The following is a 19023-nucleotide window of genomic DNA, read 5'->3' as shown; positions in this document are numbered from 1 at the left end:
TATGTGTGTGTGTGTGTGTGTGTGTTTGTATATCTGTCTATAACATCTTTGTGTTTTTATTGAGAGGTCAAACTGAAAAAAATTAAGAGAGAACACTTGCAAAACATACATCTCCAGTTCTTTCAATTTCCTGCTGGATTGTCTTAACTACCTCTGTGTTTTCTCTTCCATCTCAGTTGGAAGGATAACTTGTGTATTTGTCTGGTCAGCACTGGAGCCAAAGATGTTGTAAGACTCTGCATGTGTGTCTCCTGGGATGTTCTTTTTAATATAATGTCAGTATATTTTATGCAAATACACATAAGCAAAAAAAAAAAAAAAAAATCTGAAGAACAATGTCATGTGTATCTTACATTATAATACATCAGGGTGGCATTACTATTCTACCTCTGTTGAATTTTTTATAGCTTGCCTGTGTGGTGGCCTATAGCAGTCCTAGGGGTTGTATTCTCACCGGCCCTCACAGAGCCATGGTTTGTGCTTGAGAGTCTCTTTCATTCTCTCATCACAAACAAGTCACAGGGACTGATGCTGCAATCCAGTGAAGTCAATGGGAATTCTATATAGGTAGTGATTTAAGCATTGGGCCACTATTTCCTGATCCTGCAAGCTATCCATATGAGTGGAGACTGCACCTGCATGGAGCCTCCCTGAAATTAATGGGTCTCTATGCGGCTATATCTCATGAATCAATTTGCAGGACTAAGACCATAATCTCTACCTGTTCCCAGTGGTGGGGCAATAGAATTTCACTGTTCCTCATTTGTTTCCACTCTGACATTGTGTTGTTTGCTGTTGATTGCAATTTTTGCTCCACAAATAAAGGTAAATTAGATTTTAAGAACACTATTTAGCAGGAAAAACTGTTAATTTAGGCTCCAAATTCTAGATCTTGTTCAAAAGTTGTATACAATCAAATAGCAATAAAAATATTTCCATTAATTTTGTAAAAATTAACATTCAATGAAAAAAGTTTTTATTTTGTTTGTATTTAAATGTTTCTCTGCAGTTTTTGCAATCCAGGCTTTGCAGCACGATGTCAGAGCACGAGATATCAGAAAGTGACACTGACATACTCATTTTCATGGCTCAAACTGAAGGAAATGCAAAAAAGTAAATAAATAGATACCATGTACATATTGATGAGCAAATTAGATTTTAAAATTGGTTTCCTTTTTAATAGCATAAGGTATCACTAGCAAAACAGGTGAAGAATTTTATAAGTGATTATTATACTTATTTTTTTTTATTAAAGATATATATAATTGTTTACAGTTTGTTATTTACTTAAAGTATATAATTTAAGGCCTGAGTCCTGCAAAGACTTGTGAACATGCTTAACTTTATGTACTGTGAGTAGTCCAACTGACTTTGCAGTGAATAAAGCTAAGCATAAGTCTTTGCAGAATCAAGGCCTAAGTGACTACAGTAGAGTTGAGGAGGTTATGAATTACAGCTACTATGCATATTATTATTTTAAATGTTATATCAGTGGTTTAATTTGTATCAGTTCATCCCATCTGCCCATCTTTTCTCAAATTGTTAGTTAATTAAATACAGGAAGGCATTTCTCTTAATTATTTTATTCTGGGCTGCCATGTTTCTATACATGAGATTTGTTTTGCGAATGGAGAAATAACCTACATCACAAAGGCAGAGACTACCTCAAACAGAAAGAAGGGAAATTGTCTCTATGTATTTTTTTAGCTAGGTAGGGTAGGCACAAACTCAAAATAAAATGAAATGTCCAATATTAAATAAGCCTTATAAACACCATGAAAGGACCATAATTGTAAAATCCGTTCATTCTGCCAAACATGCCTAACGCACTGGAGCGTCCATTATAGGGTTGCCAACCCTCCCAGATTGGCCTGGAGTCTACCAGAATCGGCATTGATCTCCTCGTGACTATTGAAAGATTTTAATAGGCTTTTAAAAGTCCGGTCAGTGGCGCAGTGGAGCTAAGGTAGGATCCTTACCTGCCCTGGCTCCGCGCAGTTCCCGGAAGCAGCCAGCATGTCTGGCCCCTAGGTGCAGGGGCAGCCAGGGGTCTCCACATGCTGCCCCCGCACCAAGCGGCAGCTCTGCAGCTCCCATTGGCCAGGAACTGTGGCCAATGGGAGCTGCATGGGCGGTGCCTGTAGGCAGGGGCCGCACGTGGAGCCACCTGGCTGCCCCTGAGCCTAGGAAGCAGCAGGACATGCCGCAGCTTCCAGGAGCCGCCTGAGGTAAGTGCCGCCTGGCCAGAGCCCGCACCCCTCACCCCTTCCCACACCCCAACCCTCTGCCCCAGCCCTGAGTCCCCTCCTGCACTCAAACTCCCTCCCAGAACCTGCACCCCAAGCCCCCTCCCACATCCTAATCCCCTGCCCCAGCCCTGAGCCCCCCTCCTGCACCCTAAACCCCTCATCCTTGGCCCCAGCCCAGAGCCCGCACCCCCAGCCAGAGCCCTTGCCCTCTCCCGCACCCTAACCCTCTTTCCCAGCCCTGAGCCCCCTCTCATACCCCGAATCCCTCATTTCTGGCCCCACCCCGAAGCCCGCACCCCCAGCTGGAGCCCTCACCCCCACCCGGACCCCAGCCCCCTGCCCCAGCCCAGTGAGGGGGGATGGAGTGAGTGACGGAGGGAAGGGCAGGGCCTTGAAGAAGGGGCAGGGGAGGGGCATGGCCTCGGGGAAGGGGCAGGGCAGCGGGCGGCACAAGGGTGTTCAGTTTTGTGCAATTAGAAAGTTGGTAACTCTAGTCCATTAGTCATGCTCCCTGCTAGAATTCACTTTGCGTATGTGTTTTCTTTCCTTCACAGAAAGAATGTGCTAATTTCATCAAGGTGCTTAAAGCTTACAACCAGACTCACTTGTACGCCTGCGGAACTGGGGCTTTTCATCCAGTTTGCACCTATATTGAAATCGGACGACATCCTGAGGTAAAAACAGGATTTTTTTATACTTTTTCTTTAAGAAAAAAACCAAAAAGCCTCACCTTTACTGATGTTTAGCCATGACTTTTTCCAGCCAAAATGGATCATTACTAATTTCTGCAGCGCATTTAGTTGCTGGATTACTGTGGCTGCCATAGGCCCAACTTCTGATTCCAGTGTGTTCTGATTTACACAGTATTAAACCAGAAGCTGGGAATGGGCGACGGGGGATGATTGATGTTACCTTTTCTGTTTATTCCCTCTGGGGCACCTGGCATTGGCCATTGTCGGAAGACAGGATACTGGGCTAGATGGACCTTTTGTCTGACCCAGTATGGCCGTTCTTATGTTTATTACCTGCCCCCAAAAGTTAAACAAATAAAACCACACCCACTTTGTCTGCTTTATAAAATCAAATGTGCTTCCTTTTTTTGTTTGTGACAGATATCAGCTATCTGAGGATACAATATTATCAACACCTTTGTTCTAGTGCCAGCTTTGTCCTCCAGGTCTCTTCCCAGTCAGTAGAGTCTGACACTGCAGCAGCTTTCTCCCATCTGGGAATTAAGACACAATGCCACACAAGCATATTTCTCAGCTCTCCAGTTTGTCCTGACACACTGACAGTTTTGCTGGCTCAAATGAGGCCTGGTTTTCGTTTTCTTACCCTCGCCCCTGCTATCCCTCCCCTTGCTTTTGTTATTTATTTGTTGAATGCCCATATTGTGCTCTGTGTTGCAGAAAGCATGGGATAGACTCAGAAGAGCTCATTCTACTTTTTAAGTAAATATAAACCTGATGGGCCAGATCCTCACTGGTGTAAATCAGTGTTGCTGCACTAAAATCAATGGAGCTATGTTGTTTTACATAGCTGAGGCCTTGGGGGATGGGGGCGGTGTCTTAGGTTTGATCTATTTTCTGCTTTGTTCTTTCCTAAAAGGGTAAACTTTTATTGTAATATTAGCATAAGTCTATAATATAAGGGAAGCCACTTTGCCTTTGTTCTCTATGTGGCTTATGTGGCTATTGCTCCCTGGATCTTTTCAATTCATAGAATAAATTCTCTTGATGTGTTCTCAGCCATCACTTGTTTAATTTATGGAGCTGAGGGGGGAGGTGCTGTTGTTTCTGGGGTGCGGGGGAGAATCCATAGTTGTGTTACATTGACTTGCTCTGATCACTGAAGCAAAATTATTAGAGTCACCTCATGGAGTTGACATTCAGGATTGCAGATTGCCAGGAAAATAAAGACATCTTTGTTGAAATGAATGACCCTCAATCATTTAAAAATTGGATTCTGCTTCTTATAGAAAAAATAACAGATTCTTTGAGTGATGACTTAGCAGTCTGGGAGTGATTTTTCCCTACAAAAATGTCTTTTAATATTCAAAACATGCATCCTTCTTAATGTTCTAAGCATAAGGTTTTGGGAGAGATGAGGGGAGTGCTTAGTGGAAGGATTTTGGGCTCTTTAAGGCTTGTAGTCTTGGCAATTAGTGATTGTCTCTTGACCACACACAGTATGCCATTGCTTACTGCATTAAGCAGATTCTTTGCTTCCTGAGATCCATTTGGGAATTGGTAGACATATTAATTAACTCTAGTTCCGTAAGATGTGTGTCAATCAATTCTTGGCTATCTGCCAATTGTAGCTATCTGTGGAGAGATAGCAAGTATGAGGTCATTTACTTTTACATTTGGCTGTTTTATGAGCATACAGTAAAACTCACACACTTTATCAAGGATTTATGGAAAGGATGATCAGAGACTAGGGACCAGATCCAACCTTGGTGTAACACCACTGACTTTGACATTGGGATGAATTTGTCCCTAGAACTGTAGCCACTTATTTGCATTTGCTTCTTTTTGATGAACTGTAATTACCAAGAGGGTCTAAATCCTTGAGTTTGCTGTCATTTGGTCCTCCTGAGCCTGAACACCGCCCTCAGGCTGTAACCTCACAATCCAGTCAGAGTAAGGGGCAGTATGTAGCATCGGTGCTGAAACTAGGGGTACTGGAGGTGCTACTGCACCCCCTGCCTTGAAGTGGTTTCCATTATATCCAGGGTTTACAGTTTGGTTCAATGGCTCTCAGCACCCCCGCTATACACATTGTTCCAGTACCAGTGGCATGTAGCTGTGCTGCCTCAGAAGCAAGACGTTGACTCTCACCGTTTAAGTCATCAGACTGAACATGCTACCCGCAAACATACATAATCTAATAAATACAATGTGAGTTATACCAGTTTCCTGGGAAAGGCAGGATCTTGTTTAAACCTGTTCCAGATTTGGAAAGGAATAGTTGAAGCACTTAGAGAGAAAAATAACACTGATTTCTGAAAGGACTCCCTTTAAAATGCCAAGACTAGAGCCAGACACAATAAAAAGAGAGACCAAAGAGGCAACATTCTCCCCACAACTCTTTTATAAAGGTTTCTACAGAGAAACGTAGCCCTCTGTCTTGCTCCCATTAAAACAAATGGCAAATTTCCCATTGACTCCAGTGGGAGCAGGATCAACCTCTTAGTGGTATTACCCTTATTATTATAAATCACTGTGAGTCAGACAGTGCCATGAAGGAACAAACCATAAGTACAGGGAGGCACAGAGCGGCACTAACCCAGGGTGCATGTCTGGCCAGCTGCAATGGGGGCGAGAGCAAGATTTGGCCATCTCACTGTCCTCTTTGGGGTAGCTTGTGCCCCACAGGGTGCAAGCAGGAGCAGTCCATGTGCTCAGAAGATGCAGGAAACAATTCTACCTGGTCCTTGCATTGGGGGTGGAAGGCGCAAGATGTCTCCCCGCACCCCCCCCCAACTCTTGCACACTCAGATAGGCAGTACAAAATAGTGAGCCAGATCCACAACTGGTGTAAATAGGTGAAGCATTATTGACTTTATCAGAGAAAAGCTGATTTACGCCAGCCATCCCCAGCATCCTTAATTGTCTCCTCCCAAATCTCTTGTGATCGTTCATCTGATTAACAATAATCTTTAACAGTATGAACCTAAAAGATCTGGGATCACTTTGTTTTGCAGTTCATTTCTCATCCTTACTCGATAAAGGAGCTCTACATTTAGTTCAGATTTATGATGTATATAAAACTTTAAGTTATTGCATCTGAAATTATATAATGCTACCACCTGTAACATATTTGCTTCTTCCGGTTTCTGTGCATTTAAAAAACCTTTGGTACAACTCATAAAATGTTGTTAAATTATACCTTCCACTATGTTCCCCCCCCCTCCCCACAATACATCACATTAGAAGAAGTCCAGAGTGCACTTTTCCAAGTAATGGGCATCCTGTTAAGATACATTTAAATCATTTTTTCCTACAGCAATGGAGGACCACCGCTCTCCTAAGGAGAGTGTCTAATGGCATTGGCAGAAGTGATTGTAGCACATGTAGGCATACCTAAGCTACCTTTGATCAAACTAGCTTGCTCAATATCACAGTGAAGCCACAGCAAGACAGGCTCTCCATCCAAGTATGTACCCAGGGTCCCAGACACCTAGCCCATGCCTCCGACCGTGCTGTTGCAGCTTCCCTGCTATTTTTCGCAACTGATCAAAGCTAGTTCAGGAATGCCTACGCATGCTGAAGTCACACCTCGGTGTAGACACACTCCAAGGGGAACACAGTGATTGAGAAATGTGAGTTACTGTTGGTAGAAAAGCAAACACGATGTTTCATCATATAATACAAAGCATGGGGCAATACAATGACTTCACTGGGAGCAGATGTGGCATAAATGGCATAGCTTCATTGAAGACCATGGAGCTAAACAAGTTTATATCTGCTCAGGATCTGGCCTGTGGTTTTTAAGTGAAACATTTGAGCAAATGATGTTTTTAATTGTAAGTTAGGGCTCACCTGAGCGTAAACTTTCTATCTTGCTTTCTGTCCAATTAAAAGTATGTTCATATGACATTCATAGTGCTCTCCAATTATTGGAAAAACAGAGTTATATTCACAAATGCAAAAGAACAGGATCTGAAGCTCCTCCATGATATTAGCGTTCTAGTCATAATTATAGTTACTGGGAGATGCCAGCAAAAGAAGCTGTCGTTTTACTAAAAAATGGTAGCAATTACTTTTAATATAGTGATGCCATTTAAACGCTACAAAGTAGGTACTATCTCATTACTCTTGTGATAGTAAAACCTAAGAGGCCAGATGCTCAGCTGATGTAAAGTAGCATTGCTCCCCTGGAGCACTGTCTTCATTTGCCAAGGTTGTCTTTGCTACTGCAGTGAATTGTACAGGGTGATCTCGGCCTTGGATGTCCCAAAGGTGAAATCCTGTGGCATGTGGAAAGGCTTAAAAGTCGGAGGAATAAGTAGTGTTCTTCTGCACTGGGGGACTCCTAGCCACAGAGCAACTCTATTCCTCCTATATTATGTTAAGCAAAGCTGTAGGAATATCTCCTTGTGTAAATGTGTGGGAGAAATGATATGAGTCAGGATGGTGGCCAGATCTAGCCAGTGATTTCACAAGACTACCTGATGTGGCAGAGACACAGGGACTATTGATTCCAGTGTTGTCCTTAGAATACATGGAACAGCTCTGCTGGCACTCCGTGCCAGCTAGGTGAATTTCACGTGATCCCATGTTATCGCATGTGGAGAAACTTTGCATTAAGTCCAGCTTTGCACAGAAGTCAGATTTGGCTTCAGCTTCTAAGAAGAATAAATCTTGACATACTCAAAACATTGCAAGGATTTTAGGGCCTGTTCTCTTTTCAGGTTATGTGTACAACTACCATTGATATCAGTTAGGCACAGGTATGTAAAGTAAGCCTTTCAATGAGCATAAGCAATCATTTACAACAGGTGAATGGGCATCACACAGAACAATATAAGCATGGCAATCCACCATGTGGTGATTAGTATTTGCATACATTTGCAAACTGAACAGCTTGTCTTTGGTAAAGCCTGAAAATCATTTTAATAAAGAAGCGAAAGGTGGGTTGTTGGAATCTCTGTGCATTTTTAAGCATCATCTCACATCAGCATGTATTTCCTAGGAGTCCAACGTTATGTTTCCATTGAGTACCTTTAGTTACATTGCTCTGTCTTGTTGTAAAGTTACAGAAATAGTAGGTCAATATAAATATGTAATTTGAGTCCCATATACAAGATTTTTTGAAAAACTCCATAACCCACTTTAAAAATATAAATATATGAATCAGGCTCAAGTTTTAATCACTTTTTCTGATGTATTGCAGAGCTTGCGTTATTTTTAGCTGCATTTACTTTAGTACTACAAAAGATAATGCTACTGATACTTTTCAAGGCTCATTCCTGACTTCCTTACTCAGGAAAACTCCAATTGAAGTCCATTTCCTAAGTAGCCTCTTTGTGTTGGGTTCTTAGTGCTTTTATTTTGATATTTTAGGTGGTGTCAATAGTTTATTTCTGATAGCCGTTTGTCTACAGTGTATATCATAGATGATGTCTAAATAGCAGTGGCTGGCACCTTCAGGTCTCGCTACGTATACGTATAGAACTTCTTTTTTAAGAGTGTCTCTTGCCTTTGCAAGATTTGGACTCACATTTTACACCAACAATTGAATTGTGGACACAAATCAGGACATCTGTCACTCTAGCTACCTAATTTGTGATATAAATCAGGTAGCTGCAAGCACAACTACTTAGATTTGTAGATACAATTCATTGTATGGCATGCTCAGAAAGGAAGGCAGGTCCTTATGCCATCTGAAAATTTACCTCTAAACGTTTGTGATAATATTTTATAGTAGATTGATCCATTTGGTCTCCTACCTACAGGGTGTAAAGTTATATGAAAAAAGAATGGAGCTATGCCATTTTATACCAGCAGACGATCTGGCCCATTATCTTAAAATCTGAATGTGGTATAAATATATTTTTGGGGGAAAAAGTGTTTAGCAAAGGGATCGAGCTTTAATCATTGCCAGGGAATGAGAGCATCTTAGGCTTTCAGCTGTCATTTAGCACGTTCGGTTCTGCCCTTGTATATTTCATAATTACACATTGGTAGCTTGGAATCTATGTCTAAAGTGACAGAAATGTAAGTTGGTAATTATGTCTGAGCTTGGCTTTGAAATTCACAATTTGAGCATTTACATGCAGAAAACGAAATCAAGTTTTGAACTGTCAGAAGTCAAAACAGGGAGTTTGGTTTTTTGTTTTTTGGAGGTTTTTTTGATGGTCTTTATTCTCCAGTCTAGCAACTTAACCTGATTTAACGGAATCAGTAGTTGCTTAGCAAATCATAATACGAGAAGATCTAACATATGATGATGAGCAGAGGAAGCCCTTGTAGCTTACAACAGCAGGGGATATTTGTTGCACTGTAGAAGCCCCTAATGAATCACTGTTTTATATTTCTAATCTGATCAATTCAGCTATTCAACAACTGTCCTTTATTTGGTACTTGATAAACATATCCAAATCACTGCAGTACTACTCTGAAGCTTACTCTTGAATAAAAAGGCTAAACCTTAGAATTATCTCACCTAGATATATTTGTAAGGAATGATTTAATTAAAGTAGCTCTGCGGCACGATGTTCTGTCAGACTTAGCAGTTTTTGTTTTAACTGAAAACTCCTTTAAGATATTTACTGATAGAAGTGTGCTCTGGGGAAAATTCTGGGTGGCATTGTGGACTCAATTTCTCTCCTTAAAGACTGATCACCAGAGAGATGAAAAAACATAAAACTTTATTTGGTTTGTGGGCAGATATCCTGAATATTGCCTTCTAAAAATATCACACACGCACAAACAGGAACCATCAAGATCACAAATGTTTGGCTTTGTTTAGTGTGGTCAGATTCTAGGCTGTGTCAAATTTGGATCCTTCGCCTTCTAATGAGTAGAATCTATGTGCTAGCACTCTTTCATGACCATAACTGGGAACACGATTGTTCTTTAAATGTACATTACTTTCAGCCCTCTGTTGCTGAGAAATGCTTGTTGATTACAGCGAAGAACTGTATACAGTATGCCACAGTTGAATGACTTCCATGAATGAGAAACTAAAGCCAGTCGACATATTCATTAGGTTCAAAGAAATGAGCCTCAGAACTGTGGGAAAACTTTTGTTTATGCTACTGGAGGGAGAAAAAGAAAGAGAGAGAGAGAGAGAGAGAGAGAAAGACTGCTACGAAAGCAAATTCATGGAGTGGATCACACACAGAGAGTAGTAGACAGAATTTTCATTTAGATTGCGGGTAATGCCATATTTGTTTGAGTCCATGGCTCAAAACTATCCCAAGGCATTTCACAGAGAATAGGTGCAGCACATTGGTAACTGGAGTACTCAAGCTTTAGGCAGTTCTTAGAATCTGGGGCTGATTCGGCTATCACTTACATTGATTTTACATTGTCACAACTGCCTTAAATGGAGTTTTCTTTGATTTACACCAGTGTAACAGAGAGGAGACTCAAGTCTCTTTTTTTTCTGTACTATGACAGAAACAGCATGAATTTCTAGCACCTCATGTTTGATGTGTCAGATAGTTTTGCCATAGCTTTTAGGAGCATGAATTCTAATGATCTTTTCTTGCTAGTGCCGGGAATACTCCCACTGTTTGCATTTGGATGTTAATTATTTCTCCTGTCAGTAGAAGGATGTTTAGGAGAATTATTTACTTCCCGGATATGAATAGTCACACTGTCAGCATGGTGACCTCATCATATGAGACAAACAGAGCCTGACATAATATGGTGTAACACAACTCACTTCCTGATTCATTTCAAAGGTAGGGCGCAATCCTGCCAAGTACTGAGAGCCCTCAAGTCTCATTGACCTCTCAGGGTCAGATCTCTAGAGATCATATTTTAAAAAGAGTTGGCTCACAGACTAACACTGTGGTACTGTGCTCATGTTGGGGGAGATTTATCTCCATTCATTCAGAGAAACCATAATGTTTCTAGTAGCCAGAAAATTCAGCACATCTTGTCTTATTAGAGAAAGTAATTGAAAACATTAACCCAGCTTCATACTCATGCAGCATATGCAAAGTTTCATCCACACACCTCCAGTTACAATGGACAAGAATGACTGAACCCTTTGATCTCCATATGAACATGGAAAAAAATAAAACAAGCAACCACCATCTGTTGGGAAACAGATTTAATGAAAAGGGTGGATACTGGAGTACAGTACATTCCCTGACTTAACTGAGGAAATGACTTTAAAATAGATGGAATAAAGTAATACTTGATTTAGGACTATAGGATACAGAAAAATAGCAACAGAAAGCTATATAGTACATAATTGAGTAGATCAGAATCAAGGCTGTATTATTCATAGTCAGAATCCATGTCACAAAACCTGGTTGACAGGAACTGACCTCAGATAGAAGAATCACATTTTAAATGTAATTTTGCAGCTGAAGGAAGTGCCTGTATTATGTTTGATAGCCCAGTACAAACATCTTGTCAAGTACGCTTTAAACATTTGGGGCAAGGAAACAGCAGGTTTCAGCTGTGGCTGATGTTCTACGTTTAAGCCATGAAGTTATAAAATGTAGAAAGCAGCAAACATTACTGGGGCTTTTATTGGGTTTCGGGAGTAAGGGCCTGATCTGAAGCATAGTGAAGTCAGCAGCAGTCTTCCCATAGACTTCAATGGGCATTGAATCAAGCCCTGTGAGAGCCAATGCATCATTTCAGGGCTCTCGTTGCCTATTCCCTGATTTTCAGTCACAGCTCAGATCATGGGGCTGCATCTCTGACCATCCCAGCTAATACCCTTCGATGAACCTATCCTCCAATAACGTATCTAGTTCTTTTCTGAAACCCGTTGTAGTTTTGGCCTTCACCAGGGCCAGCTCCAGGCACCAGCGCAGCAAACGGGTGCTTGGGGTGGCCAACGGAAAGGGGCAGCTGGTCTGGGTCTTCGGCAGCAATTCGGCGACGGGTCCCTCAGTCCCTCTCAGAGGGAAGGACCTGCCGCCAAATTGCCGCCGAAGAATGAAGCGGCGGCGGTAGAGCTGACCCGATCGCGGCCTTTTTTTTTTTTTTTTTGGCTGCTTGGGGTGGCAAAAACACTGGAGCCAGCCCTGGCCTTCACAACATCCCCTGGCAACGAGTTCCATAGGTTGACTGTGCGTTGGGTGAAGAAGTACTTCCTTTTGTTTGTTTTAAACCTGCTGCCTATTAATTTGATTGGGTGACCCCTAGTTCTAGTGTTATGTGAAGGCGTAAATACTATTTCCTTATTCATTTTCTCCAAACTTGTCAAGATTTTATAGACCTCTATCGTATCCCCCCTTAGTCGTCTCTTTTTCAAACTGAAAAATCCCGGTCTTTTCAATCTCTACTCATATGGAAGCTATTCCATACCCTAATCATTTTTGTTGCCCATCTCTGTCCCTTTTGCCAATTCTAATATGTCTTTTTTTGAGATGGGGACAACCAGATCTGCAAGCAGTATTCAAGATGTAGGTGTACCAAGGATTTATATAGAGGCATTATGATATTTTCTATCTTATTATCTATCCCTTTCCTAATTGTTCCTAACGTTGTTAGTTTTTTTGACTGCCACTGCACATTGCATGGATGTTTTCAGAGAACTATCCACAGTGACTCCAAGATCTCTTTCTTGAGTGGTAACAGCTAATTTTGACCTCATCATTTTATATGTATAGTTGGGATTATGCTGTCCATTGTACATTACTTTGCATTGATCAACATTGAATTTCAGCTGCCATTTTGTTGCCCAGTCACCCAGTTTTGTGAGATGTTTTGTGATGTTACTGCTGTGAGCAGGTGGAGTTACTCTTGTGAGCAGAGCTAACCTCCACAGGTATTCCCACCAAGTGGCAAATTGAACAATGTTTAATTGTGCTCTTCTTTCACTACTTGGATCACAACCTTTTTTTCATATGGATTGTGGTGGGAATACGTATTGGATATTGATGGTCTGATGTCATCTCCACAGTTTCATGGTATAAATAATACCTCCCAGCTGCAATTCTTGCCTGCACAAAGCCTCCAGGTCCTTTAGAGTTTCTGCTCTATTCTTCGTTGTATACAAAATATTCATATATTGTCACTAGCTCAACAGTTTACCTAAGAGAGTAGAATGTTCTACTCCCTACAAGGCTACTATTAATTCACAATATGGTTTGAAAAGCAGAGAGCACTAAAGCGTGATGCTGTGATTAATAGTTGGCACCCTTCCACCCTTCTTTTTGACAAGGAGAATGAGGAGAAGCAAAGATCTAAATGCCTGAAACTCCAAACATAATTTGCAGCAATACATGCAACATATACACATAAAGAGAAGATGGCTGCTAACAGAAGGAAGCTGTATTAGCAAGGACAAATATAGTATAACCATTGTGTGAGGTTTAACATTGTTAAATACCTCACAGAGGATAAAGGAAAAAGCTTTTTATCAAAATAGAACCTTTCATCTCTCTGCATCAGGGTTTTATCTGGCATAAGATGACACAGCTAGATTAACAATCAGGTATTTCAAGAATAAGGGAGTCTGACAGGAAGCTAAATTCCATCATCCTTCTTTAAACAATACTTTTCTGTGAACATAAGAGTCAAGGTAATACTGCATGTTTGATCACTGCTGCAATGCCCATCAGCAGCAAAGTAATCCAATTTAAAGGGTGGAGCGCAGAAGTGGCAGACATTGTGGGTTATTGTTATTTTTTTGTTTAGTTTGATTTGGGTTGGGTTTCTTTTCTTGGGTTTGTTTATTTTTTATGGTGGAGCACAAAATTATCTAAAAATAAATGAAGAGTATGCAATTGGCTTTACTATCAGAAATAATTATCACCAATATAACTGATTTTATATATTGGTTTACTATGAGGAGTTTATTAATGTATTGCTGAAGAGATAAGGGAGGTCAACTTTGGTGTTGAAGAGGAGCAGAACTTCTAAGTGTTTGTTTTAGTCCCATATATCCTGTATTACACAGCTCTGTCTGTCCATCTCTCTATCTGTTTTAAGTGTATTCTAAAAATATGCTCTAACCCAGTAAGAAGTTATGGGTCTGATGTAGGAATTACTGGGTAAAATTATATGACCTATGTTATAGAGGAGTCAGATAGTCAGAATCTTTTAGTCAGAATGTTACTTTCAGGCCTTAATATCTATAGCTGAAATCCTGGCCCCCAATGAAATCAATGGCACAATTTTCACTCATTCTCTCCATTCTATGTTCTTATCTTACATAATTGTTATCATCCTGCTTCTGAGTTGCTTTTTTCTTTGTAACACTACATCTGAAACAAGTCTGGTTAAGGGATAACTTTTCCCTCACCCCATAGGCACAAAGAAACAGATTATGCCCTTCCCTGTCATCCTCTCACCTGACTTTGTGGACTATCAAGTACCTTGCCATTCCAATTATTCCAAAAGTTCTATATTGGAAAAAGTGAACAACTTTCCACCATTGCTTGGAAATGGAAAGAAAGAGAAGTTCATAACTGTTTTTATTCTGACTCTCACAGCTTCTTTATTATGTGCCATGGCACTGTTCACATCTGGAGTTGATATATTTATTTCTGGGGGAAAGACTTATTGGTTTTGTTTGTTTGTTTGTTTGTTTGTTTTACTTTTGGGGGTCTAGAGAACAGAATGAGAAAGAATTACTGGAGAAGGATCCAGTTGTTGCTGGGTAATTTACTTAAGAAGAGGTGAGAAAAATCACACAGTATGAGCAAGTATGTCATGAACTCATACAGATAATGACTTACTGAATCATTGGTCTATCCTAGCCCTGGTCTACACTTGCGCGGGGTCGACCTAAGATACGCAACTTCAGCTACGTGAATAGCGTAGCTGATGTCGGCGTATCTTAGGTCGACATACCTGGCCGTGAGGACGGCGGCGAGTCGACCGCTGCCGCTCCCCCGTCGACTCCGCTTCGGCCTCTCGTGAGCTGGAGTTCCGGAGTCGACGGGGAGCGCGTTCGGGGATAGATTTATCCGCGTCTAGATGAGATATGATAAATCAATCCCCAATAGATCGATCTCTACCCGCTGATGCGGTGGGTAGTGAAGACCTGCCCCTAGTCTATGGACATCTTCTAGTACTTTGTTCTAAAAGGCATGGTCTTCCTCTCACCTATACTGATCTAAATCAGGTCTAGAAAGTGTTCCCAGCTTTAATTTTCATTTTTTAAAAATAACATGCCATTGAGTGTAGTTATACCCATTGTTTAACTCTAAACATTTTTTCACCTTCTTGAGGTTTATACTTTTCAAATAGTAGGAGTGCTGTCACATACCTCATCTTTATGTAATTGCATACATTTTAGTTAATAAATACAGAATTACATGTGAAAGCTATGGGTTCCTTTAGTTACAGCATGAACTGATTTAGAAAGAGATATTGACTAACTCCTTGCAAGTGCATAATCAGACAAGAACCCAATACACTCCATTAATTAAATGTGCCCCGTAATGAATGCATCATGCAAGTTCTAATAACTACCTTTAAGTTAAAGTGCTCAGATAATCTCAGACTACAATAATACAATATGTGTCTTAGATATGTATCATTTCGGTAAAGTAATTAAAGGTTACTTAGCGGTTAAATGGTTACCTTGGAGGAATCCTTCAATAATGTGGCTTGAAACGTGCCTTCACAGTGTAATTAATTAAGGAAATTAAATACCAAGGCTGTAGTAATCTATTTTCTGCACAGAATAGCTGGCATATAAATACAGTAGATAAGTAGGTGGTAGAAAGCCTAGGATATACTCCTTCTTGTTACTTTCATATGTGAAATAACATTTTATACTGTAGGTTGTAAGAGAACCATGACAAAAGAGCTTAAGAGCAGCAGAGTAGGAGAAATATCATGGTTCATATCCACATGCTATTCTAGTGCACAGCTCAAATAACACAGTTAGTCTGAAATACGTCTTAACATTAATTCAATCCTTTTTCACACCTATATGCCACATGGAGTTAAAAGATTGGTAATGAATGACAAGGGTTTTGCTAGCAGCTCTATCTGACTCATCTGGAGGATTCTCACAGGGTTTAGTACCTTGGTGCCTTCTTCTGCACTTAATATAAACCACAGCAGGAAGGGTTGAGCAAACAGTTGATCCGAGCATAAACATTCCCCTTCAGCCCTTTAAATGGGAAGATAACACGCGTGGCACTTCTGGCAAAGCAAAGGATTAAAGCCGTGAGACAAATAGATTTTTCCTCATCATTTCTATGCTGGCTTGAGAACTGATTTCACACATTGTCTTTTTACTTTATGGCATGTTATATGAGCATTAGAGAAACCAACAGCATAAACATCCCCCTGTATATTTCACTTCTTTTTGTATTTTTTTTTAAATGATAATTTTTTAAATCTGGATTCTTTACTAAATAATCATAACACCTAAACTTCAGATCAGCATTGCCATCCTGACATAGGCCTTGATTCAGTCGATGGGACCATTCATACATTTAAAAGTTACGTTCCTACTTAAATGCTTTTGCTGGATCACGGCCTTTGATAAACTGAAACACAAAACCTGCCCCTTCCTCCACACCACAGAAAGCCTTGCCCACAGCATAACTGGGAATGGATTAGCTGCACAAAATGCAAAATGCAGGATTTGGGGCAGTCTGACATAGATGGGATGGAGCCATAGCTCATTGGGATGCTCTTTGGAGGTGCAAAAATGACCTTCTTAAGAGATGCAAGAGGGTTGAGGCTCCACAGATTGGGCATGAGTGGATCAGGGTATAAACTGATGGAGCTAGGGAAGCAGTCACTCTAAAATGAATTCAACTTCTTGCACCTGCAAACTGGCTTGGAGATAAGGACATATGACATAGACATAGGAGAAACAATGGCACCAGGTCTCCGAAGGGAGGGAGTCACTCTCCGGGTTGTAACATGACAGTTCATGAGGTTTCAGCTCTTTTTTCGGAAACAATGAAAAAATCTACACGGCTGTTACCACAGCATGATGTTAGAACTAGAAGCCACTTTGAGCAGAGAATTGGAAGGGAATCATATGAGATGAATCTTGCAGAGATCTGGTAGACTTTCCCTTTCACTAGTTTCTTTCAATTGGAAGTGTGAAATGTTTGCTTCAGTTTGAGGGATTTTTAAAAAACAAGGCCAATAAATGTTGCATCTTAATGAAATGGCATTGATAATTTTTTTCAAAGCAGTAAATCGCTAATTATTTCTTTTTATACTACTACCTTAACATGGTGTTTGAAGCATGGGACCAACACTGAAACCTGCAAGTATTTTACTGTGTGTTTAAACAGAAATTACGCTCTGTAGCTAATATTTATTTACAAGCTTGCAACAGGTTTCATAAAGAATATGATTGTACCTACAATACAAACCATGTGTTAAGTGTAGTAAATAAGTGCCTCTGCAATCATGTTTTTTCCCCTTGACTTGTTCCAAGTTTAGATTTTCATTTAGCTAAGCATCAGTGCTCAGTCAAGTGGTGTGTTAAGTATAGCCACGGAGGCAGAAAATATTTCAGTCTAATTATATCTGGTCTAGGTCTTTAAGTTCTTCCGATATTTCTGTCTGAGTGTGATTTTATATTGCAAAATGTACTTTACCATATACCTTAGACTTCTAAGGTCCATCTTGTGTTATAAGATTCTGTGACTTGGTTTTTATTACTTTAGGCTATGGTTTTCTACTTATGTAGACAAAGTCCAGCAGGCTGTTGTTTCCCCACTGAGGGCCTAATCCTGGACTCCTTAATGAGGATAAATTCCCTTGAAGCCAGCTGGAGTTTTTCTAAATAATGAGTGTAGGATCTTACCCAAAGAGCTTTGAATACTGCATTCAGTGCATGCAGGCAGAAGAACTGAATGCCGCATTAATGTGGAACTGCAAAGGTGCTGCAAAGGTACAACAAGTAAGCAGAGTTAGTATAATAATATTAATTGATTCAGATATCCTGTACAAGATCAGTTTGTTCTCTGAAAGTATTGAATGGACAAGTCAAATAGAAAAAAAAAAACAAAATCTGACTTTGTGTAACCTTACCCAGGAAAGGGAGCCAAAGAAGAAATTCTTGACATGTTAGTGGGAGTTTTGAGTATGGAAGCTATTCAGGGCTTGGGCATTGTCAATAGAGATGTGCAAATTGTTTTGTGCTGAAAAATGCAGAGTTGCGGCAACTGAACCTATTTGGGTTAATTTTGGCAAATGGTTTCAGTAAAAAAAAATCAGAGAAGTTGAAACAGTTTACGCTGGTATTTCTGAAACAAAGAGTTTTGACTTTGAGCAAGACAATTTGTTTCAGAATTTCCCTCGATTTTATTTAAAAAACCCCACTGGAAATGAAAAATTTCACCCGACTCCAAATTAATTTTTTCCAACTCTTATTTTGCTGAGAAATTAAAAAAAAAAATATTTTCAATCAGAATTTTTTTTTTTTAATTTTTCAGTTCAGCCACCAAACCAAAACATTGGTTATTCATCCAGCTCTATTTGTCTGCAAACAAAGTTGTTGCAGGTGACTAATTAAAGTGGGTGCAAACCCCTGTTTGGACTCTAGTTTGGTTTAAGAGTGGCTTATTTTGAGTTAGCTTAAGTTTGTTTCCAATTGCCTTAAGTTGACCTGAAATAAGTCACTCTTAAACCAAACCTAGAATGTCCACACAGGTTCACCTAAATTAGTTTAAATTCCCACTTTTTAGTAAACTGGTGCAATTGTGTAGACAAGCCCTTAGGCTGAGAATGTTATTTAGCCTTTCAAAAGAATTTGCAGGAGAGCAATATGGAAAATCGCTCTTTTCTAATTGTCATTTGCAAGCTGGTGATTTTGTCTTTTAGTCCTTTCTGTAAACATTTTGGAGGTATACATTCAAACTCCATGACTCATTGTCAATAGGGTTAGCTGGTAGAGTTATAGTAAGAATATAATGTGGAGGAAGGCTAAGACAGAAAAGCTAAATATCTTCTGTACAAAGATTCTCCTGTAATAAGTTTGTTAAACTGAAGTTATTGTGTATGATATTATTTAAAAAATAGTGATATGTCAGAAGAAGGAAATAGGGTATTTAAATACAGAAGCTCCCCGACTTACACAAGCATTCCATTCCGGAACGCTTTGCGTAACTCGAATTTTGTGTAAGTCAGAAACGTATACCCAA

At 40.1% G+C, this 19023-nt stretch overlaps 1 protein-coding gene across 3 annotated transcripts in view; it reads left to right on the top strand.

Moving 5' to 3' along the window:
* SEMA3A (semaphorin 3A) overlaps positions 1–19023 on the top strand; it is a 284250-nt gene that overhangs the window by 167469 nt on the left and 97758 nt on the right. For all 3 annotated transcript variants that reach the window (XM_024194461.3, XM_024194460.3, XM_024194459.3), the window contains one exon: positions 2804–2923. In XM_024194461.3, the coding sequence (XP_024050229.2) occupies positions 2804–2923 (120 nt within the window). The remainder of the gene's footprint in view (positions 1–2803; positions 2924–19023) is intronic.

The sequence above is a fragment of the Terrapene carolina genome, unplaced genomic scaffold, assembly GCF_002925995.2.
Source record: "Terrapene carolina triunguis isolate 2854851 unplaced genomic scaffold, T_m_triunguis-2.0 Scaffold68, whole genome shotgun sequence".
NCBI classification, from domain to species: Eukaryota; Metazoa; Chordata; order Testudines; family Emydidae; genus Terrapene; species Terrapene triunguis.
This window is presented reverse-complemented; position numbering and strand designations above follow the sequence as displayed.